The sequence below is a fragment of the Molothrus ater genome, chromosome 6, assembly GCF_012460135.2.
Source record: "Molothrus ater isolate BHLD 08-10-18 breed brown headed cowbird chromosome 6, BPBGC_Mater_1.1, whole genome shotgun sequence".
NCBI lineage: Eukaryota > Metazoa > Chordata > Aves > Passeriformes > Icteridae > Molothrus > Molothrus ater.
The window spans coordinates 593,662-612,541 of record NC_050483.2 but is presented as its reverse complement, the minus strand read 5'-3'; the positions used below and the strand labels follow the sequence as shown (position 1 = coordinate 612,541).

The 18,880-nt window shown below is 38.3% G+C and overlaps 1 protein-coding gene across 2 annotated transcripts in view; it reads right to left on the bottom strand.

The window, feature by feature from the left end:
* Positions 1–1,141: 1,141 nt before the first annotated feature.
* USP47 (ubiquitin specific peptidase 47) overlaps positions 1,142–18,880 on the bottom strand; it is a 49,674-nt gene continuing 31,935 nt past the window's right edge. For both annotated transcript variants that reach the window (XM_036383345.2, XM_036383346.2), the window contains exons 12-28: positions 18,441–18,572; positions 17,650–17,726; positions 17,282–17,337; positions 16,630–16,742; positions 15,666–15,770; positions 14,432–14,639; positions 13,908–14,023; positions 12,867–12,986; positions 10,828–11,611; positions 8,897–9,072; positions 8,655–8,735; positions 7,520–7,635; positions 6,692–6,810; positions 5,102–5,232; positions 3,733–3,780; positions 3,511–3,641; positions 1,142–2,562 (exon numbers count right to left, since the gene is read on the bottom strand). In XM_036383345.2, coding sequence (XP_036239238.1) covers positions 2,388–2,562; positions 3,511–3,641; positions 3,733–3,780; positions 5,102–5,232; positions 6,692–6,810; positions 7,520–7,635; positions 8,655–8,735; positions 8,897–9,072; positions 10,828–11,611; positions 12,867–12,986; positions 13,908–14,023; positions 14,432–14,639; positions 15,666–15,770; positions 16,630–16,742; positions 17,282–17,337; positions 17,650–17,726; positions 18,441–18,572 — 2,688 coding nt within the window. In that variant the 3' untranslated portion in view covers positions 1,142–2,387. The remainder of the gene's footprint in view (positions 2,563–3,510; positions 3,642–3,732; positions 3,781–5,101; positions 5,233–6,691; positions 6,811–7,519; positions 7,636–8,654; positions 8,736–8,896; positions 9,073–10,827; positions 11,612–12,866; positions 12,987–13,907; positions 14,024–14,431; positions 14,640–15,665; positions 15,771–16,629; positions 16,743–17,281; positions 17,338–17,649; positions 17,727–18,440; positions 18,573–18,880) is intronic.

Genomic DNA, 18,880 nt, shown 5'->3' with positions numbered 1-18,880 from the left:
CAGCCAAGTAACTTTCCATGGTGCTTCTTCCCAGATAATCCCAACTGCTCATGTCTAGTTTGGAACAGCAGACCACCAGTAACAAGAGCAGGTGTGAGACTGTGCTACCAATCTGCACATCTTTCCCCACTTCTGGTGTAAGAAGGCTTTTCAATAAATTCCTTGGGTATCAAAATTAATAATTAATAGCCATTATCATTATAAACAGGGAGGGTAATATTTCATTGTAACTATTTTAGTTGTGGTTTAAGGTTTCTACAACCCATTCTCACACCAACACACACACACAGACATCATCTCTGAGAGTTCACTGAGTCTACCCTCCCTTTCTATCCCTAATAAAATTATTGTGCTTTAGACAGCCCCTTCTCCCCAAAGAGAAGGAATTAAATGCCACTTCCATTTTCCTGTTTAAAACCACATCCCTGAGAGCAGTAACTCTCTGTAGGTACTGCCCTCTTAAGGACAGTATTCTCCTTTCAGGTTCTGGGTGCTGCCATCCCTGGATTTGATCTCTACACTTTTGCCTTTCCAAATACCCGAGTTTGAGGAAAATTCCTGATCCATTTCTCTCTTCCAAAAGCTCTAAGGATGCTTTAGCAGTCTCTACCTGTGGTAAATGGTAGTTCACTGAAGTACCCTACCCAGGGGATGGAATTTCCCTCTCTACTCCCTTCGCCCCCACTTCCAACCTCACCTATGTTGGCCAAGAGGCAGCACAGTCCAGTCCAAAGAGGAATAATGAGGGAATGCCTCTGAGCAATGCCTGCTTCCCAAGCTGCCACATTCCTCAGCATTTTTAGGTTGCTGTAGGCCAGCATGCAAGGAAGAACTGAAGGTTCTGTTATTGAACACCCCTTTCCCTCTGGAGCAGATTTTGCTGCCAATCATATTTGGAACTTGGAGGTTCCACTGGTGAGAAATTGAGTTCTGGAAAAGGAAACTCACAGTTGAAGAGAAATGTGGTGTGAATGTAAAGAGGATCAGCAGCCAGGCTATGAACCAGTTCCTGCAACACTCTGTACATGGAGGGGGGTGTGCACATACACACAAACACACAGCCTTGCAATTCCAGCACTGCCTTGGGGAAGTTGCATTTCCATGAAACAATTCCATAATTTTTAAAATAAAAAACACAGCATTTAATGATTAAAATAACACAACAGAATGAACAAATGTTTTATTGGCATGTTCATTGTTGTAAACAGCATCTGGCATGAAAAAGTTTACCAAAATCTTTTGATTGTTATAAATTAGGTGGTTTTTCCAAAAACTATGGAGAATTGTTCTCTACTGATCTTTATGGACCAAAGCAAAAAATTGCTGTTCCTAGGCTTTGCAATGAAATCATGTTGACTGCATCAGTCTTTGCACCACAGCCTGAACTACCGAGTTCGTACGTTGAGTTGTTAAGAGGTTGCCCCAATATTTGACTACATATAGCTATGGAATCAACTCTGGGAAAAAACAAACTGACTTTCAGCAGGTGGAGAAGATGCAAACTTGTAATAGTCTTAAAAACAAAATGTACAAAAAGTAGCAGAACAGAACAAATCTTCATTAACAAGGGGAAGTACAACCCTAAAGTACCCAGCATTGTCAAACATAAAATGAATACAAATTTAAATAGGCAACTATACTTCCAAATGTACACAATGAATGTTGATATGTGTAAAGAATAGCATGGTAAATAGCTGAGCTGCAGTTCTGGTAAATGGATAGGGCAGATTTTATTTACACATTGAACGCAATACACTAGAGCTGCTCATCGGTAACCTATTAAAAACCACTTTACCTTACAACAGCACTTCTGCAAACAAACAAGGCCTGCCAGCAGCTTCCTGCAGACACCTCTCTGACCCCTGTTTAATTGAAGAATATTCTAAACCCTGACACTTGCAGCACTCCCACCACGCCCGGCCCTTCCCCGCCGCTGTCCTAGAACCAATGTGTTAACATTTACTCCAGACTCTCGATGAGGTAATGCGTGTATCAGTGAAACAAACAGAGAAAAGAATTCTTTCATGGCCTTTGCACAGCTTTTATTATTAAGCTATGAGTATCCTGTTGGAGGCTAGTTTCACTAGCTACTATGTGCACACTGTCCTCAACAATTTCCACTGGTTTCCCTCCCCGCCCACTTTTGAGTTCTAATCTTTTATTTGCACATCCCTTTTAGCTTTACAGTACATGTGACTCTAGTGCACAACATGATTCCAAGTCCCACGGTGGCCCGCGGGCGCTGCCTGCGGCCGGCCCCGCCCGGCTGTGCTGGTGTCAGCGCTTTACACCTAATGAATGTCCTGCCGTAATGGCACTACACAGTAGTAGTGAACCTTTTGATTGGAAACAAAAAAAATTCCCCAGGGAAAATGCTATAGCGAGTATCAGTCTTGAGTCAAATCTTTATTTGGTGCTCCATCCAGATAAATTTTTAGTGCTTTTTCTTTACGGGGAGAGTAGGTTACCCGGTGTCCAGTTTTCTGGAGTCTGCTGCTTTCTTTTTTCATCAGTTCATTTCTTTGCTCATCTGTTAATTCCATTAATTCTTCAGTTTTATCCCTAAAATGTAAACATATGTTCAAATTCAGATCAATACAGTAACCACAAGTAGACTTGTGGGGTTTTTTCGGCTTGGAGCAACTTAGTAAAAACCATAACTAAGCATAATATTTCTCAGGGATTGCTTTATTCTGCAGGAACAGGCAATGTGTCTAAACCTGCTTTTCCAGCAGAAACATTCAGTGTTCTGCCTGACTACAAACCAGGGCAAGAAACAAGCCCATGCTCCTCCATCTCTCTTACTCCTATTCTTTATAGACAACCATAGCTCTGCTTTGCTTTTGGTCCCAGTGCCAACAGCTGGAAGCAGTGTGTCAGCTAGCCCTTACCAGATGTTCTCCCAAGCCATTTTCATCAGGACCAGCACATTATTAACCAGCTGCTTTTCCCCAGCTCACATGCAATTAGGCAAATTGCCACAGCAATGTGTCCATGAGGCTGCCCCACCAAGTTTAGGAGAAATGACAATATTCAAGCTCTCAGTCCTCAACTCCTGCCCTCAGCTGATCAACATTTCCCACGTTAACAGATTTTTTAGCATAACAGGCTTTTTAAAAAGAATCCATACTCATTTCTCAAAGGAATAAACTCAGGCAATAAATTCCTTGCTCTCCAAAACCTACAGCAAGACTCTCACTAACTCCACATGGGATATGGTTCTATTTTAAGAAATTAAATCCAGATACACACTCAAGCATAGCAACTAGCTTTAATTTCAGTGGTTCAGGAGGGAGGATTGAGTAAAAAGACACAGTTCTTGTTTTCTTAACCTTAATTAATATTCAGGCTTTTAGGAAGCTGAGGAGCACAAATATTTCAGCTGAATGTTTCAAACCTTTTCTTTAAGGTAACAAAGAGTATTTTATGTTCCTGTCCATTACATCACCCCACAAATGTTAACCACAGAGGTTTTTTGCATTGTTTATTATACTGTAATGAAATACATACCTATAAAATATTACTGCACCATCATCACAAATGTACAGGGGCCAGACATTCAATGTAGATACTTTTGGATTCCAGTCCAAGTCTTGATGAATCTCTAGTATGGAAATGTCACAGGGAAAGGTTCCTCTACCCTGAAAAAAGCAATTACTTAGTGAATACAATAAAACTTATAATTACACATCTGTGCTATTAAAGGGTAAAAAACCATAAAATTTTACTTACCTTTGCAAATTCAATGTTTTCTAAGGGTATTCCACTTATTTCACTTAGCTGTGAAGAGAAATGGTGGATTTAATACTATTTCAAAGCAACATTACACAGTGTCTACATAAAGTGAACAGCTGCCAAATCTACAAGTCGAATTATCTGCAAGTCCTCCAATGTACAAAACTGAAGTGACAAGTGACAATTCTTAACATTTCTGAAGTTACCAGTGTGTGTCACAAGCGATGCTTGCTGTGACAGCATTTCACCACACTTCTCTTAATACTGAAGGGGAGACAAAAAAAGTTCATAGAAACAATTAATGAATAACATTCAAGTTCCAAGATACAAAGAGACCAAGTGCCTCATGTTGAACCCTGTGTCACATGGAAGGTGTTATCCAGTCAATCTGGAGCAGGCACAGCTGGAAATATGCATGACTAAGACCCACCTCCACACGCCTGCACTTCCTACCAGAACTTTAAGAAAGAAAATTGCTCCCTGCACATCAATTCTTAAGGCAAGAAAACAAGGGCAGCCAACTCTTTCTTCAGACACCAGTGAGAAGGAATTCTTGACTGCATGCAAGAACCTGTAGTTATGACTTCATTTCTACCTGAGGAATGCAAGAAAGCAGCCCATAGCTTAACATGTACAACACAAACCCAGCCTGTGAACTACCACCCCTAATTTAATGAATTCTCAGGGTCACTGACACCAGCATTTTTACTGGCCTCAACACCCAAGGTGGCCTCCTAACAACTGGGTATTGCCATGTATAAATAAACATTTCTCCAAGTGTGGAACCCTGTGATACATTGAATTATCAAAACAGTTTCAGATTTCTGCTGGCATGACACAGGTCTGCTGTGACAGGTCTGCTTACCTGTTAGAGCTTCCTGACCTTGAGTAAAACCAAACCATACCACAGCCACACTTCTTTCCAACCAAAACATAGTTCAGCCTACTTGATACAGGAACAGTTGTCAAATTCAAATATGAGGAGGCTGAAAGGTTTGGTATTTTGGAATAACAAAACATTAGCTTGAAAAAACACCAAGAGGCAGTAGCTCAGCTTTTCTTTCATGTGTGTTTTCTGATAAGGGACAAAGATACTATTAAGATGTTTAAACTTCAAGATGTGACTTCTTTTTTTGCACGTATTCACTCAAATACTTTCAGACCAGACCATTATGTGAAACTAAGAAGTAAAGTTGATAATTCATGTGGTTTGGTAATGGGATGGGATAGGTTATCAGTTCCCAGGGAAAAATAATCACCACGCAACAAGATTTTTGGAGCTATGACATCCTTGTGCTTCCCACCAGAGAACATCAATAAGGCTCTTGGTCATCACAAGAAACTTGCATCATATTACACATTTTACCTTCTCTTTTAATTCTTCAACACTGCTGCTTTCCAGTACTACTTCCTGGAAAGAATCTAATTTCATCTCTGACGGCCTCCATCGTCTTGATAAAACAGCAAGTTGTGACATGGATTTCATCTTTTCTACTCCTAGCAAAGAAAGAGAAATTTTTTGTATTAACATTGCAAAATATCCTATTTTAAATGAGAATTTGTCCATAGCTTAAAGGTACTCTAATATGGAAGACTGCCCTAGAGATACATGCACAAATTAAGTAACTCAGTGTACTGCAAGCAGTTCACTTGTAAAAAAGGGGAAGATGAAAGGACAATGATTTAGTTGAAGTTTTCTGTTACCAGCTCCTATAAATGAATTTTCCATGGGCACAATCTGCTGGAGGCCATAGGGCAGTTTGCCATAAAGCCCAGCTCAGTTATCCATGGCAGATCTATCCCCCTAACCAGAGGCTGACTCCAGATCTGGCATCTGCACAAGACCTTCCTCAGCTATCTGGTATTTATTCATGTGCTTCACCTCCTTTACCAAAATAAGCTTTTCCCTTTTAACTTCTAGATTTCCCTCACCAATTCTACACTTGTTATTGAAATCTTCTTTTCACCCACCACCTTCAACAGTTTTAGTATTTGCTGCCTCCAGCCTTTTTATACCTTGTTCCAGTTTTCAGAGCTATCTCTGGCTGATGGAACAATACTGTTTATATTACAATTAGATAAGCAGAAATTATATCCAAGGGCTGATTTATTTTTTATTTTTAATTAGCCTATAATTTTATCATCTAGCATGCAGAACATGAGGCTTAGACATTTATGTCTAACATTACATGCTTGTTTTGGTGGAAACTGTTGCAGAACACCTGGAAGCCCTGTAATCTACAATCTGTCTGTGAGTTAGGTGGGCTCCAGTGTCTAGAGCTGTATCTCTACTCACTACAGAAACAGTACAGCAGTTGTCTAAATCTAATAAAAATTTTGAACTGTAAAGGCTGAACTACAGCAGGAGCTGATACATATGTCCATAGGGATCTGCAGGTTTCCTGAATCTCCAGGTTCATTTCAAATTTTCATACTTTCATTGGCGTAATTCTATTAAAATTGAAAATACCAGAATTGAACACAGCTTCCAAAACACTTGACTAATAGCTAACTAAACCAGGTATGCCTAGGAAGAAAATTCCTGAGTGAATGGAATTCACATTCTTCATCTATGCACTAACTGCAGTATCTGTTAATCTAGACGCCAAAGAGCATGGTCCACTTTTCTTACCCTTAAATTACACTTTTGAATTCAGAATCAAAATTTTAAGTGTATATGCAAAGGAATGCTTAAGAAATGGCATAATTTAAATTATATTTAAGCAGAATTTCAGAAATATTCTGCTCTCCAATAATTGATTCCAAAATTGTTTTGACGAACAGAAGCTTTGGTTCATAATTCCTTCATGACAGAAGTGTTTTCAATCCTGTCTGAAAATTACTGGATGACTGAACTGCTGTGCCAACTTAAATTATACAAATGCATTATGTATTTGTATGCATATATTTCAGCTACCTAGTCATCACTAATACTAATTTAAAAATAAATCATTACCATCAAGTATTTCTAAGAAGACCTCCCAGTTGCTGGAAATATTGATATCTTCTTCATAGATATGATAATCCAGAAACACAGTGCCTGGATTCTTCCAGGTTTTCTTTCGTAGGCGAAACCTATAAATACATCACAAAAAACCCCAGTGAGCTTCTATCTGCTCATGAACACTTAGCACTGGCAGAGATCAAAACTGAGTATTTTCTGACAAAACTGAAATACTACAACTCATTGATTCAAGGCTTGCTGAAGTTTAACAGGACCAAGTTTAATGTTCAGAAAAAGTCCTGACAGCAGGGCATCACTGCTGGCTTAGTGCTGAATCATTCATAAACACAAGGGAAACAAGTCTGTATTGCACTTGTTCAATGCAGGAAATATGTAGGGATTTAAAGGAAGAAAACCATTTCCTAATTAGGGATTACCCAATTATGGTAAAGGGCAGACAGCCCAGATCAGTGCTGTACACACACATGATGATGCTGCACAAGCAGTTTGCTGCAGTGATCTATGCCAGCCTTGCATATAGAGAGCAGGTGGCTCTTTTCAGAACTGATTTACTTAATGTTCCCCTTTCTGAAGGAAATCATCATTAGAGAGATCTAAAGCAGCAGACTTGTTGCACACAGGCAATTCTATGTAAATATTATCCCCTACAGAATTCATTCTGCGTGAGATGAAAGTCAAGAATTGCTGAATTAGTGTTTGTAGTCACAAACTGATTCAAAGACCACAGCAATTTATTTCTGCTTCTTTCATTATTTTCTTTCTCCACAAGAGGAAAGAAATCCCCAAACACATTTTTAAATGATATTTCATCAGGTTTACCTGTCAATTGTCAAGTCTAGGCCACATTGTTCTCGAAGCTGAGGAAGCAGCTCCTCTTTGGACTGTCGGACAGTCATTCCTTTAGCAAAAACTGCATCTAGAAGAAACTTGCATGGCTGTGAACATAAATAAAAAGAGATAAAGACAGAATTCTTTCGAACAGAAAACTGTTTATGCCTTGTGTACCACTGTTTATGCCTTGTGACCAGTCCCATCCACTTGGCAAAAAGATCAGCAGGTTTCTCGTTAACAAGGTAGGCAATGAATTCACTAATATGGGATGTAACTAATTAGTGTAGCAGCAGCCCTTTGGCAGGGCACTCCAGCCCTCTGACTGCCTGTGCTGTGCTACCATTACATTCACATCCCACACAATGGCAAAGGAGCTTTCAAATTAAATAAGCCACATCATCATAAAAAAGCCACTTTCTTGGCTTTCATGATCAGACACAGCTCCATCTGTGGAAGTTGCTTTTAAATTTATCTTATTCGCTAATTTAGCAGCTCAGCTTAGTCTCTTATCCATTATCAATACATCTTCTGCAGTTTTGTCCAAAAAATAAAATTGAAGTGCATACAAAGTCAACTTCTAAAGACTGCAATCTATCCAGTCCACAGTCTATATAACCACTTCTGTATTTTTCATGTCCCAGAAGATGCAAGAAGCTTACGAGCTGCTTTACTGCAAGAGAGGCACTTTTGTTTCAGACTTGCCTTATGCAGAGGGGACCATTACCCAGATAACCCTCCTAACAAGCACTATGCAGTACATGAATGGGATGAATTAGATCAGTTCAGCATCACTGAAAACCACAGCCACAAGCAAACACAGTTTCTTCTTTGGAGAGAATGCTACATGACTGTCACACATTTAAGGGAAACAAAGAAACAATTCACTTGTCCTCCATTTACACTACAGAAATAGGGACACTTGAGAGACAGTGTAAATCACATTCCAACTGCTTACTTGGAACAGAAATAATCTCTAACTTCCTCTCTAAATCCTTTCTATATCCCTTGAGGAGAAATATGAAGAAAAGGAGTTTCATTTTTTTCCAAGATTTCAAAGCAAAACCTTGGTCCAGGCACACACCAATATTTTCATGAATCAGCCTTGAAACACTCAATGCCTTACCTCAGGCTCATTTACCAAGAGTTGATAGACTTTAACTCTGTATTCACCCTTCTTAAGGGCTCTTCCAAGTCTAATAGTTATCTAGAGTGCAAAAGGAATATCTGTTAGAACTGGTATCAAAATCAGAATTGTGTTTTGTAACATGCTACCAAGACCAAAAGAATTATTTCACCTGTTGCAAATTAACTTTATCTATATTGTACCAATCTACTTTCAATGATTCAAAATAACTTCTAAATAACCTTATTGTCATCAGAAAATGATGAAAGGGTCTCATTCAGTCGAACACTCTCAAACTCTTGATTGCTGGCATAGACTCTAAAGACTTTGAAGTGAGAAGATGGAACTCCAACAAAAGGCTCCAAGTGTTGCTTGAAGGCAGACAGTGTAATTCTTTTATCAACATGCACCATCAGCCCTAAGCAAAAATAAAGATAAAAACGGTATGAAACACCTTGCTACCAAAAAAAAGCACTCTCACATACAATTTCCATATATTCAGAGTTAGCACTTGCAGCAAAAGTGTACTGAAAAGCCTGAATTGTGGTTACTGGCTACATTTACACTTTATCTAAAGATGTTATCATAACCTTTAAAAACTTTTCTATATTTTAAGTGGTTATGGGCAGATATTTCTGGAGGACACAGCAGTTCCAAAGTGCCCTGGTTTGCATTCAGCAAAGCAGTACCTTGTCTCTTCAGAAAGAAAACAAACAGAATTCCATGGAGCAACTGCTAAATCCTCCTACAGCTTTCTCTGCCTCAAAGGACAGGGAACTGCTTTGGTGCTAGAACTGGCTGGGCACAGGCCACCCAACCTCTTCTATATTCCTTCCTGGCTTTCAGCATTAAAAAGGTAAATTCTGTGTTCTGGAAGGCCACAGGCTATCACAAGACAAGCTCAAATCCAGATTAAGGGACTTTTTCATGGAATAATGTTGTAATTAAGGAAACATTTAATGTTGTAGTAACATTAAATTCTGGAACGTAAAGGGAATAGCTTACCTTTAGAAATTGTGTTTCTTAATACATGCAATTTGTACTACACTACAAACTATATCATCATTATGTAACTTCACAACACTCTAGAATAAATTATTCAGAATTTATTATATTTTATTTATTTTTATATTATTTTATTTATTTATTTTTTTATTTTATTATCTGAATTTCAATATTCAGAATAAAATATTCAGAATATTGAAGTGAACAAATAAATTTTTTGAATTATACTAAAAATAAAAGAAAGCTTTCCCTTCAGGATAATCGTTTATGTGTACTATGATAACATCAAAATTACTGCAAACAAGTAATTCCTGAATCCAACTAGACCAACCAAAACAAAACAGGGAAAAATGAAAGCAGTTCAGAATTAGCCCTAAAGAAAGACTATTCCAAGCTAAAGGAGTCATTTTATCAAAGCTTTAGTAGATGCAAATCAATTTCTCTGTGAGAAACTCTTCTTTATCTATTATTATTACCATGAGATTTCTGGATTGAAATGAAAGTCTTTGCCTTTGAAAATATTTATCTTACATACTATTATTCTTTTATTATTAATTTGTTAGTTATAAAGCACATGCAGGTAGAGTGTTGTTGAAATTATTTATTTTTTATGGCAATTATATACCACTTAGGCTCTTATACTGAACTTGTTTGGACACTTTCATGTCAGCCATATGCCTCACTGTACCCACTGTATTTCAGTTAGTGAATTAAATTGTCAGTATCGAGTATATTTGAATTTTCTTTACAGTCAAATGACTAAGGCTTTTCAGGTTTGTTAGTCTAAATGGTAACAGAAATATGCTGTTTTAACCACATTAAATAAGTGCATTCTGAAACAGGTGAATCAGCAGCAGCAGATGCAACTAAGTTCCTTTCACTAGAAGACAGCTCAGCTTGCTCTTCAGGAACACCATCAATACACTTAAGCAGAGGTTAATTTTCTTAGAAACAAAAGAGCAAGACACTTTTCAAATATGTAGTCACTAATAATAAGATCAAAATAGATTTTTGCTGAACATCACATCCTGTCTGCACTTCAATTAGCTTTAATTTGACATTATAATCAAGTTTTTCAATACTGCCATTAGACTTCTTTAACACAGCATATGAATTAAGTAGTAAAACCCACAGAATTATTTTAAGACACTTAAAAAAGAATACATACATTTTTGCCCTTCTCCTGAACCCTCCTCTGCAGTGTAGGGTTCTGATTTAAAGTACATATACTGTGCTTCTCCTCTGCTCTTGCCACTTTCATCATATTCACTGTCTGTTCCAGAATCCTCTTCTGCTGTGTCCCAGGTTTCCTTCTTGCCCTGATTGGCCTTTGATCGCCTGCTGCTGGTGATGCTGTGGGAATCCAGCCCGTTAGCCAGGGGCAGGGGGGCATTGTCCACGTTGCACAGAGTGTCACTGCTGTGGCTGGAGCTGAGGATGTCACTGTCCACTGAACTCGTACTCCTGTCGTTATTGACATCCGAGTCCGACCGCTCCTCGGACTGCAGATTCTCTGCATCAGAAATCTGAATTTGGTTGTCAAGTTCTCTGTTTTCTGCTGATGCTGAAGAGTCTATTTCATTTAAAGGTGACTCAATGTTTTCAAAATCACTGGCTTCTGTGCTTTTGCTGCTGTCTCCATTATCTCCCTCCTGCTGCTGCTGTTGCTGCAGGGACAAGCTTTTAAGTTTTTCAGTGCTTTCTTCCAAAATTGCCTCTACAGATTTCATATTACCTACAGGTCCTTTTACTCTTTCACAAGGTTCCTCCAAGTTGCCTGCAGCCCCAGCAGACTTCTGATAAAGCGCCCGTCTGAGCTGAGAGCCAGGAGCTTGCTCTGGCAATGAAACGTACAGTCTGATGGTGTTTGCATGGCGATCCAGAAGCTTCCACAGCTGAGAGTCTGTGTATGTCACATGGCGATCCAAGGACTCTGAGCTTTCAATGAACACCTGAACAGGAAAGAAGTGTTGTACCATGCAGTGTTATTCTAAAGAAATGCAACAACAGCAAACACAGGGTTGAGCACACATTAGAAATAATGCCATCAATGAAACATCACCTTTTATCAAAATGTTAAAATACATGCTTAGAAAAAGACAGACCAAGGAGTCTGCAGTATAATAATGATTTCACTTTTCCTTGTTTTCATAGCCATGTTTAAGACTGGAGTGAACTGTAAGCAGACTGATGAGCTGCAGGAAACACATCCAGAAGTGGATTCATGGATCACTCCACGTGCACCCTTCACCTGTGCAATAGCATGTTATGGCAGCAATGAGACCCACCACTGCAGCAGACTGTGTCTTTACTTTCTAGTACAGTGTCATAAGAAGTTTTAAATGTAGACATGTTCAACAATAGTGCAAATTAAAAAAAAAAATGTCTCTCTTCCCTTTGTCAAAGGGCTCCATGTTGTAGAACATCGATTGAGAAAGGCCTCTAAGTAACTGAACAGCAACTCAGTGCCACTGTTCTGCTCAGCTGTGAGCCATCAAAGCCTTCCTTAATCTTTCTTCATCAAGATGATTTAACATTAAGCTTCAACATTAGAGACAGAGGATGTGCAAAATGTGCTAAAAGATGGGCTATTTCTACTGCAGTAAAAAAGGGCAATGTATGCATTTAAAATGTTAAAGTTATTTGAGTGCTAAGTTACTCTTCTGAATGCATTATACAATTATTACTGGAAATATTTATTAAAAGTCTTTTTTTGAAAAAATCATGTAAATTGCCCAGGGGGAATCTTTACAGTGAAAACTACTGAATTTAAGATAGAAACCCACCAAAAGCTTGCTTTTAGTTTTGATATTTGTTTTTTAATAAGTTTAATAATACTAAGAGCCGGTACAGTTGTTCAGGTGTTTTTAGCAAACACATCCAACAGCAGATTTCATAGCAATATATCAATCTTTGCTCCCTAAGAATGCTTGACTTTTAACAGTCTTCTTCACAAGGCTCAGCATCATCTGGCCCAGAGGAACAGCCACTTGTCTGATTCTCAGTCCACTCTCTCCTATGTACACTTGGTTTCATACATAGCCTAGAGTATTCACCAGCACCACTGTACCAGGCACAGAAACGCACACACTACAGAGCAAAATCCAGTTATCCATTATCAATTCCGTGTGTACGTCCATGCCTTTTGTAACACAACAGGTAACCACAAACACAAGGAATGAACAAATCAAAAACCAGAGCATGTACCTTGTTGCTTCTAAAGAAGCCTTCAGCTTTCAGTGTTTTGCTGGAGACGCTCAGCAGCCGCAGGTCGTTGTAGCAGCGCTCCAGCACCACCCGCATGGTTTCAGCAGGCAGGTGTGTGGCCTAAACCAGGACATGGACAGGGAGAGAACATGGGCATCACACATACCTTCAAAACTGAAAAAGCTGCTTCATTTCTGGGATTATTCACTGGGAAAGGAGCAGGTTTGTTCATCAACTTTGAAATTGCAAAAGAGAACACGGGGGGGAACCTCCCAAACCTGTTCAGTCCCAGTGCCTTTCCTCTACCCTTTAATATGTAGCAAGTGTCAGTTTTTCCAAAAGGTCAGAAGCATAAAATGGCCTGGCTTTGCAGAGAACTGGAAAATAATTTATGACAATGGTCTTATCTTTAACGTATGAACCAACTGAAAATTAAAAATATTCTTGAACAACAGGTTTTGTACAATATTCACTTAATTCTTAGACTGAACTCAAATTCCTGGAATCATATTTTACAACAAATATTATGAACTTACACCAACTACTGAATTATTTTATATAGAAATGTGCAGATGCAATCTCTGTCTTCCAATGCAATGGAAGCAGTAATGTCCCTTAGTTTCAAACCATGTAAAAATCAATTTGCATCTTGGTAACACGGGGCTACTGGGAAGAAAAGGATTGTATGAAGGATGTGGACAGCTTTGGATGTTAGGTGTCAAATACTAAAGCTATGGGGAAGTTACACTTAGGTTCAGTTGTGTGGTAACAGTTCCTTAGTTGTGTCACCAGCTGGACTCTCAGTGAGGTTGTTAAAGGTACTAACTCTGCATGGAAGCAAGGAGCAGCCTGCTGCTTTCAGCAGGAGTGAGCAGGTGGACAAACTCAGCTGTAGCACCTAACTGAACCCTGTTGGACAGGACTCACAGCATGATCTGCAAAAGGTGCAGGTTCTCATTTGAGGTATGGAAATTATGACACACTTCACAGTCACAATGAATGAAAACTCTGTAACAAAAGTCCGTAAGGACTGTAAATTACCTTTGAAATTAGCTGTTTAAACTCTGACACCGTTTGATTCAAATAAGCTCGCACACTTATTGGAGGAGCAACAGATTCAGTCTTCAGGTCGACTACGTGAACCTTTACCATGACCTCTGCAGGAAGGAGAAAAAAGAAAACAAAGTCACATATATACACAGAGAAAATTCAACAAAGAAAACACATGTATGCTTGTCTGAGGTAATAAGTAAGGGGCTGCATTAAATACAAACAGTAAGAACTCAAAAAGCAGTCCAATTTCAGAATTACATTTTTTGATCAAATTTAATGCCAAAAGAGAAAAAACCTTCCAGTTTGACAAATTTTAGTATACCTTAGACCTGCTTCAACTAGAAGCAAAGTCAGCAGCACAGCACATTATGAAGTTCTGAATATTGACTGTAAAATCTAGGCTTTTTCTTGCAACACCTTATACTGAAGCTGTTTTACAGCTCTGTGCTTGTGCCATCACACAATATAGATAAGGATAGACTAAAAGCATATATTGTAATTATATATCTTACCACCAGGTTTATAGCACTGGAAAACTTGGTCAGGCCTTCTTGTTTCCAACAGTAAGTCAAACATGTAGGTTGACTTGACCCCTCCAAGTAACAAACCCATTGGGGTATCCTCTTCTCCTTCGTACGAGCGCTCCAGGTAGTCATGGAACTCATCGTATTTGACAAGGCGGCAGCAGCTCAAGGGAACAGCTTCTTCTAAATCCATCAACTGCAACGGGCATCACAGAACCCCCCAAACATTAGTAACAGCTCAGCTGGGAGTTTAGTTCTGAACCTGCAAGCTAGAGATACCTCACTGTGCATACATCCAGGAACCCCTTGAATTCACAACAGCCACTGTGGTTTTAGAAAACACATCACAGATATTTTGCAATATAGATACATGTTATATATGCATATATACATGCAATATATATACGTGTTTCCAAATTCAAATAGAAGCCTGCATGAAAATGCAGAAGAGAGGGAATTTTGAAAAGCATGTACAGCGGCACATGAAGACATTTCCCAGAAGTATTTTCAGAGGAATACATTGCCTATCACTTCTACCAGATGGCATCTTAGAGGCCAGAGGGAGTCACATCCACTAACTGTACATCTCAAGAAGATGTTAGCACATTCCAAATATATAAGTGCCTCGGTGGTGCTCTCCTAGCCAAAAACATACACAGCAAGAAGCAAAGAGTACAAGTAGGTGAGCAAAAATTGATGTCTTCAGCTCCCACCTGTTTGAGGAAGGCAGAGATCAACAGGCCTTGGTGTTCACTCCTGTTACTGAAATTAGCTACCCAGGAAGATTCTCAAAAACTCTGTTATTATGTATCTAATACAAGGTTTTTACTGCAATGCCAATAAAAGTGTTCAGAATTCTTTCAATTTGCTGAGGCCATAGTGAGTTTACAGCAACTCTCACTGTCTGTTTTTAAAATAAGGGTATGCCAGATCATACTGCCTTTTACAAGGGCAGGCTGCATCACTCCAATCAGCAATCAGCTTATGGCTACTGGCAGAAAACTTAGTCAATAATGGCAAACTAGAACACCTTTAAAAAAAACACAACAAAAAAACCCATCATACAGAACTTCCCAAGAAGCAGCCTCCAAAACCAACCCCTCAAAAAATCCCCACAGCCAAGCCCTCTCAAACACTCCCACAGTATTACAAATTAAAAATCTGAAGACACAAAGCAGAAATCAATACAAACAATTTAAATATCCTGTTACACATGGCATACCTTGTAAGCTATTTCCACAGCTTCCTTCAGCGTTCTGTCCTTATGAACTTCCAATTTGTTCTCCATCATTATTTGCTTTGTAGGATGCATACAGAATAATTTAATCTATGAAATACAAAAGGAAGAAAAATTATCATGAAGGCATTTTCAAATATCTTTCCATTGAAGTTGAAAACACCATATCCAAGCAATCTAATATGAAATACACCTTTAGCTCTGCTTCAGCTGTGGGGTGGTTTCCTTTCAGCTGGTTATACAGCTGCAGACAGAGTATGTCAAAGGCACATGAGGTATTTGTGTGCATCTGAATCTTTCTCCCAGCTAGGGTACAGCTTCTATAACCAGAACATCTTGTAGCCACAAGCAGTGAGCAAACGCTCCAAAGCCGAATGCACATATGAACAATGAATGTGAAATTCCTTTTTCACATAGAGAGTTACACATTTTGCAATGAGAGAACTTCCTTATAAACAATCACTTAATTCATAGATAGAGCAGCTGACTGCCATGCTTGTAAGGCACTGAGATCCAATTTTCTTTGCCATTAAATCTAGGGTTTGAAAAAGTTCTGCTCTTTCTGCCAAGTAACTATTTAGAGTTAGTTTAAGAAACACCACTGCACAAAGTCAAGGGTCACAATACGAAAAGATTTAACAGTACAAAACACAATGTGCAGCATTACACATTCTTTGGAAGTAATTTTGCTTAAAATAAGTGCTAAGTTGTTTTGGTTTTAATACCAATTCAAATCCACATGCAATACATTAATTCAATGGTGAATACCTCTAACAGATGCCTGCACTATGTACAGCTTTCCAACAGGTGAGCAATTAGTTTAAAAGAATTGTTAGTGCAAACATTTATCACAAAGGAGCCCTTGTATTGTAGTAAAAAAATCACTGTTTACTGTAGAAACATTTCCCACTAGCAATGTATTGCTACTCAGTCCAGCAGAAATTCTAACCTTGCATGTGTTGCGTTCAATTTCACGTTGCCTCTTCTCTTGTTCTTCTAATTCTCTCTCTTTCTGTACCAATTGTTTAATGTGCTCTGGATATTCATGTGCCTCAAGAAACTCTGCCAGTAAAAACAAAGCAATAGTTTTTTAAAAATACAGTTTTTCCATAGCAAGCATTACATTTCCACCTTTAGGCATTACAGGTATATTTGAGTTATCTTTCTTGCCTTTTCACCCCACTCTTTTTCCACACAAATTTCCCACTACACCATGCCCTGTTCTCTTTTATATTATTTAAATCAAACTGAAGTCAGCCTTTTATTCCCCTTGCTCATGTTATCAGCAACACAAGAAAGCGATAGTAGCAAAAGATTCTGGTACCAGTGAAGCTTTTCTGTAGTAAAGAAATACACTAAAGCTGATGACTGCACTTAATCCATTTTTACAATAAATGCAAATACTCTTCCAGAAAGTGAATTAGTTGAAAATAAAAGTCTCAAGGTATCATCTATATTATGATAAAATAAATAATGCATTTCATGCAAGTCACTGTACTTTATGACATTGTTTCATAACAACAAACAAAACCACAGCATGCAACACTTAAGTTAAAAAAAACCCAGAAAACAACTTTTGCAAATACAGCTGTTGAACTTACTTGCATTTCTTGTTGGATCTTTCAGTCTGTATATCAGCATGTAAGCATTTGTGGAGCTGGGGGAAGAGAAGAGACAGGTGAATTTATCACTCAGGAGACAATATTGGCTTCAGAAGCTGCTCTGGTTTCTTTATCTTTCAGTAAGGAGCTATATCATATCTAAGTTATATACTAACCAGGAACGATTTTAAAAAATAAATATCACATTATTTTAATCATCTGAAACAGCAGTCAGGGTAGTTCTTACAACTACCTGCAGCATCTGCTAATAATTTTTATGTAACATGTTAGGCATATGCACCTTGGCCATTCATATCATTACACTAAATCATTACCAGAAAGAAAAGTAACATTACAGTAATACTAACCTAGCAAAAGCACTGGAATAATATCCTCTGCTTCCAGAAGATCCTCCATAGGTTTTCTTAATATCTTCCTGAGTTATCTAACAGAAAATCAATGTAATGATTATTTGAGAAACTTGCACTAATTGAGATGCATTTATTCTCACAAGGAAACATGGCATTATACAACACACTATATTAGTAATTCCAATTATAAAAGTATTTTTGCTTATTTGCTGACTTCCAAAAACAATTTCAGAGTGATTTGGCTCTCCATTTTACAATGAATGCAAACATACTTTTTTAGTTTTTAAAGTGGGAACTTCTTAGAGAAAGAGACACAGGTTTCCTGATTGCAATAGTACCTATGGATGACAGCTGGAACACCTCCATCAGCTGGACAGGTTTAAGAGCACAGTCTGGACTGTAACAGATCTACAAACACTTCTCTAAGCAAGAAATGCTCTTCAAATGTACAGAAGACAAAATTTGAAATACAGCCTCGTCTGTACATGAATGAAGGCTTCTTTAGGAACCATCCCACCATTACTGCCAAGGAGAAACACTCCTTTCCCCACCACACAAAAATACATAGATACATAAATAAAAACTCTCCAAACCCCTAGAAATCAGTTAAGCTGATGATTGAAACATATGCATATGGCAGAACATTAGGAGGAGTTGATAAAATCAAGGAAATACTGGAAATAGGCATAATGAAACTGGTTTTATGGGCAGCTAAGTGGAAAACCACAAAACAGAAACTTATTGGTCCATTTATGAGTGGAAAACATAACGAAAATTACTATTTTTACCTTGCTAACATGCTGATCATTAAAGCTGTACCACTGATCATCACTAAAAGATTTTATACAGGCATAATAATGGCCACCAGCAGCACTTCCAGAATGAACCATGACAGAAAAGAGCTCATACAGCAAAGAACTCTGTGGAGAGAAGAAAAAGGTGTGAAACATACCCAGTGAAGAAAAGCTAAGCAAATGGTAATTTTAAAAAATTTTAAAATAAGGAAACAAACCTAGGTATGTAAATAGTTGGATGCAAAGAGTGGATTTGTGTAATAGAAATTAATTAATGCAATAGGCACTGAACAAAACCAGAGCTCTGCTATGCTAAACTTTACTCAGCAGTTTGTAGCTACAAATCTTAGGTCTGCTTGCTATCACCCCTCTCCACACTCGATGTTATACACCCTATTTTTTTTTTCCATAGATAAATGGATAGAAATAGAGGG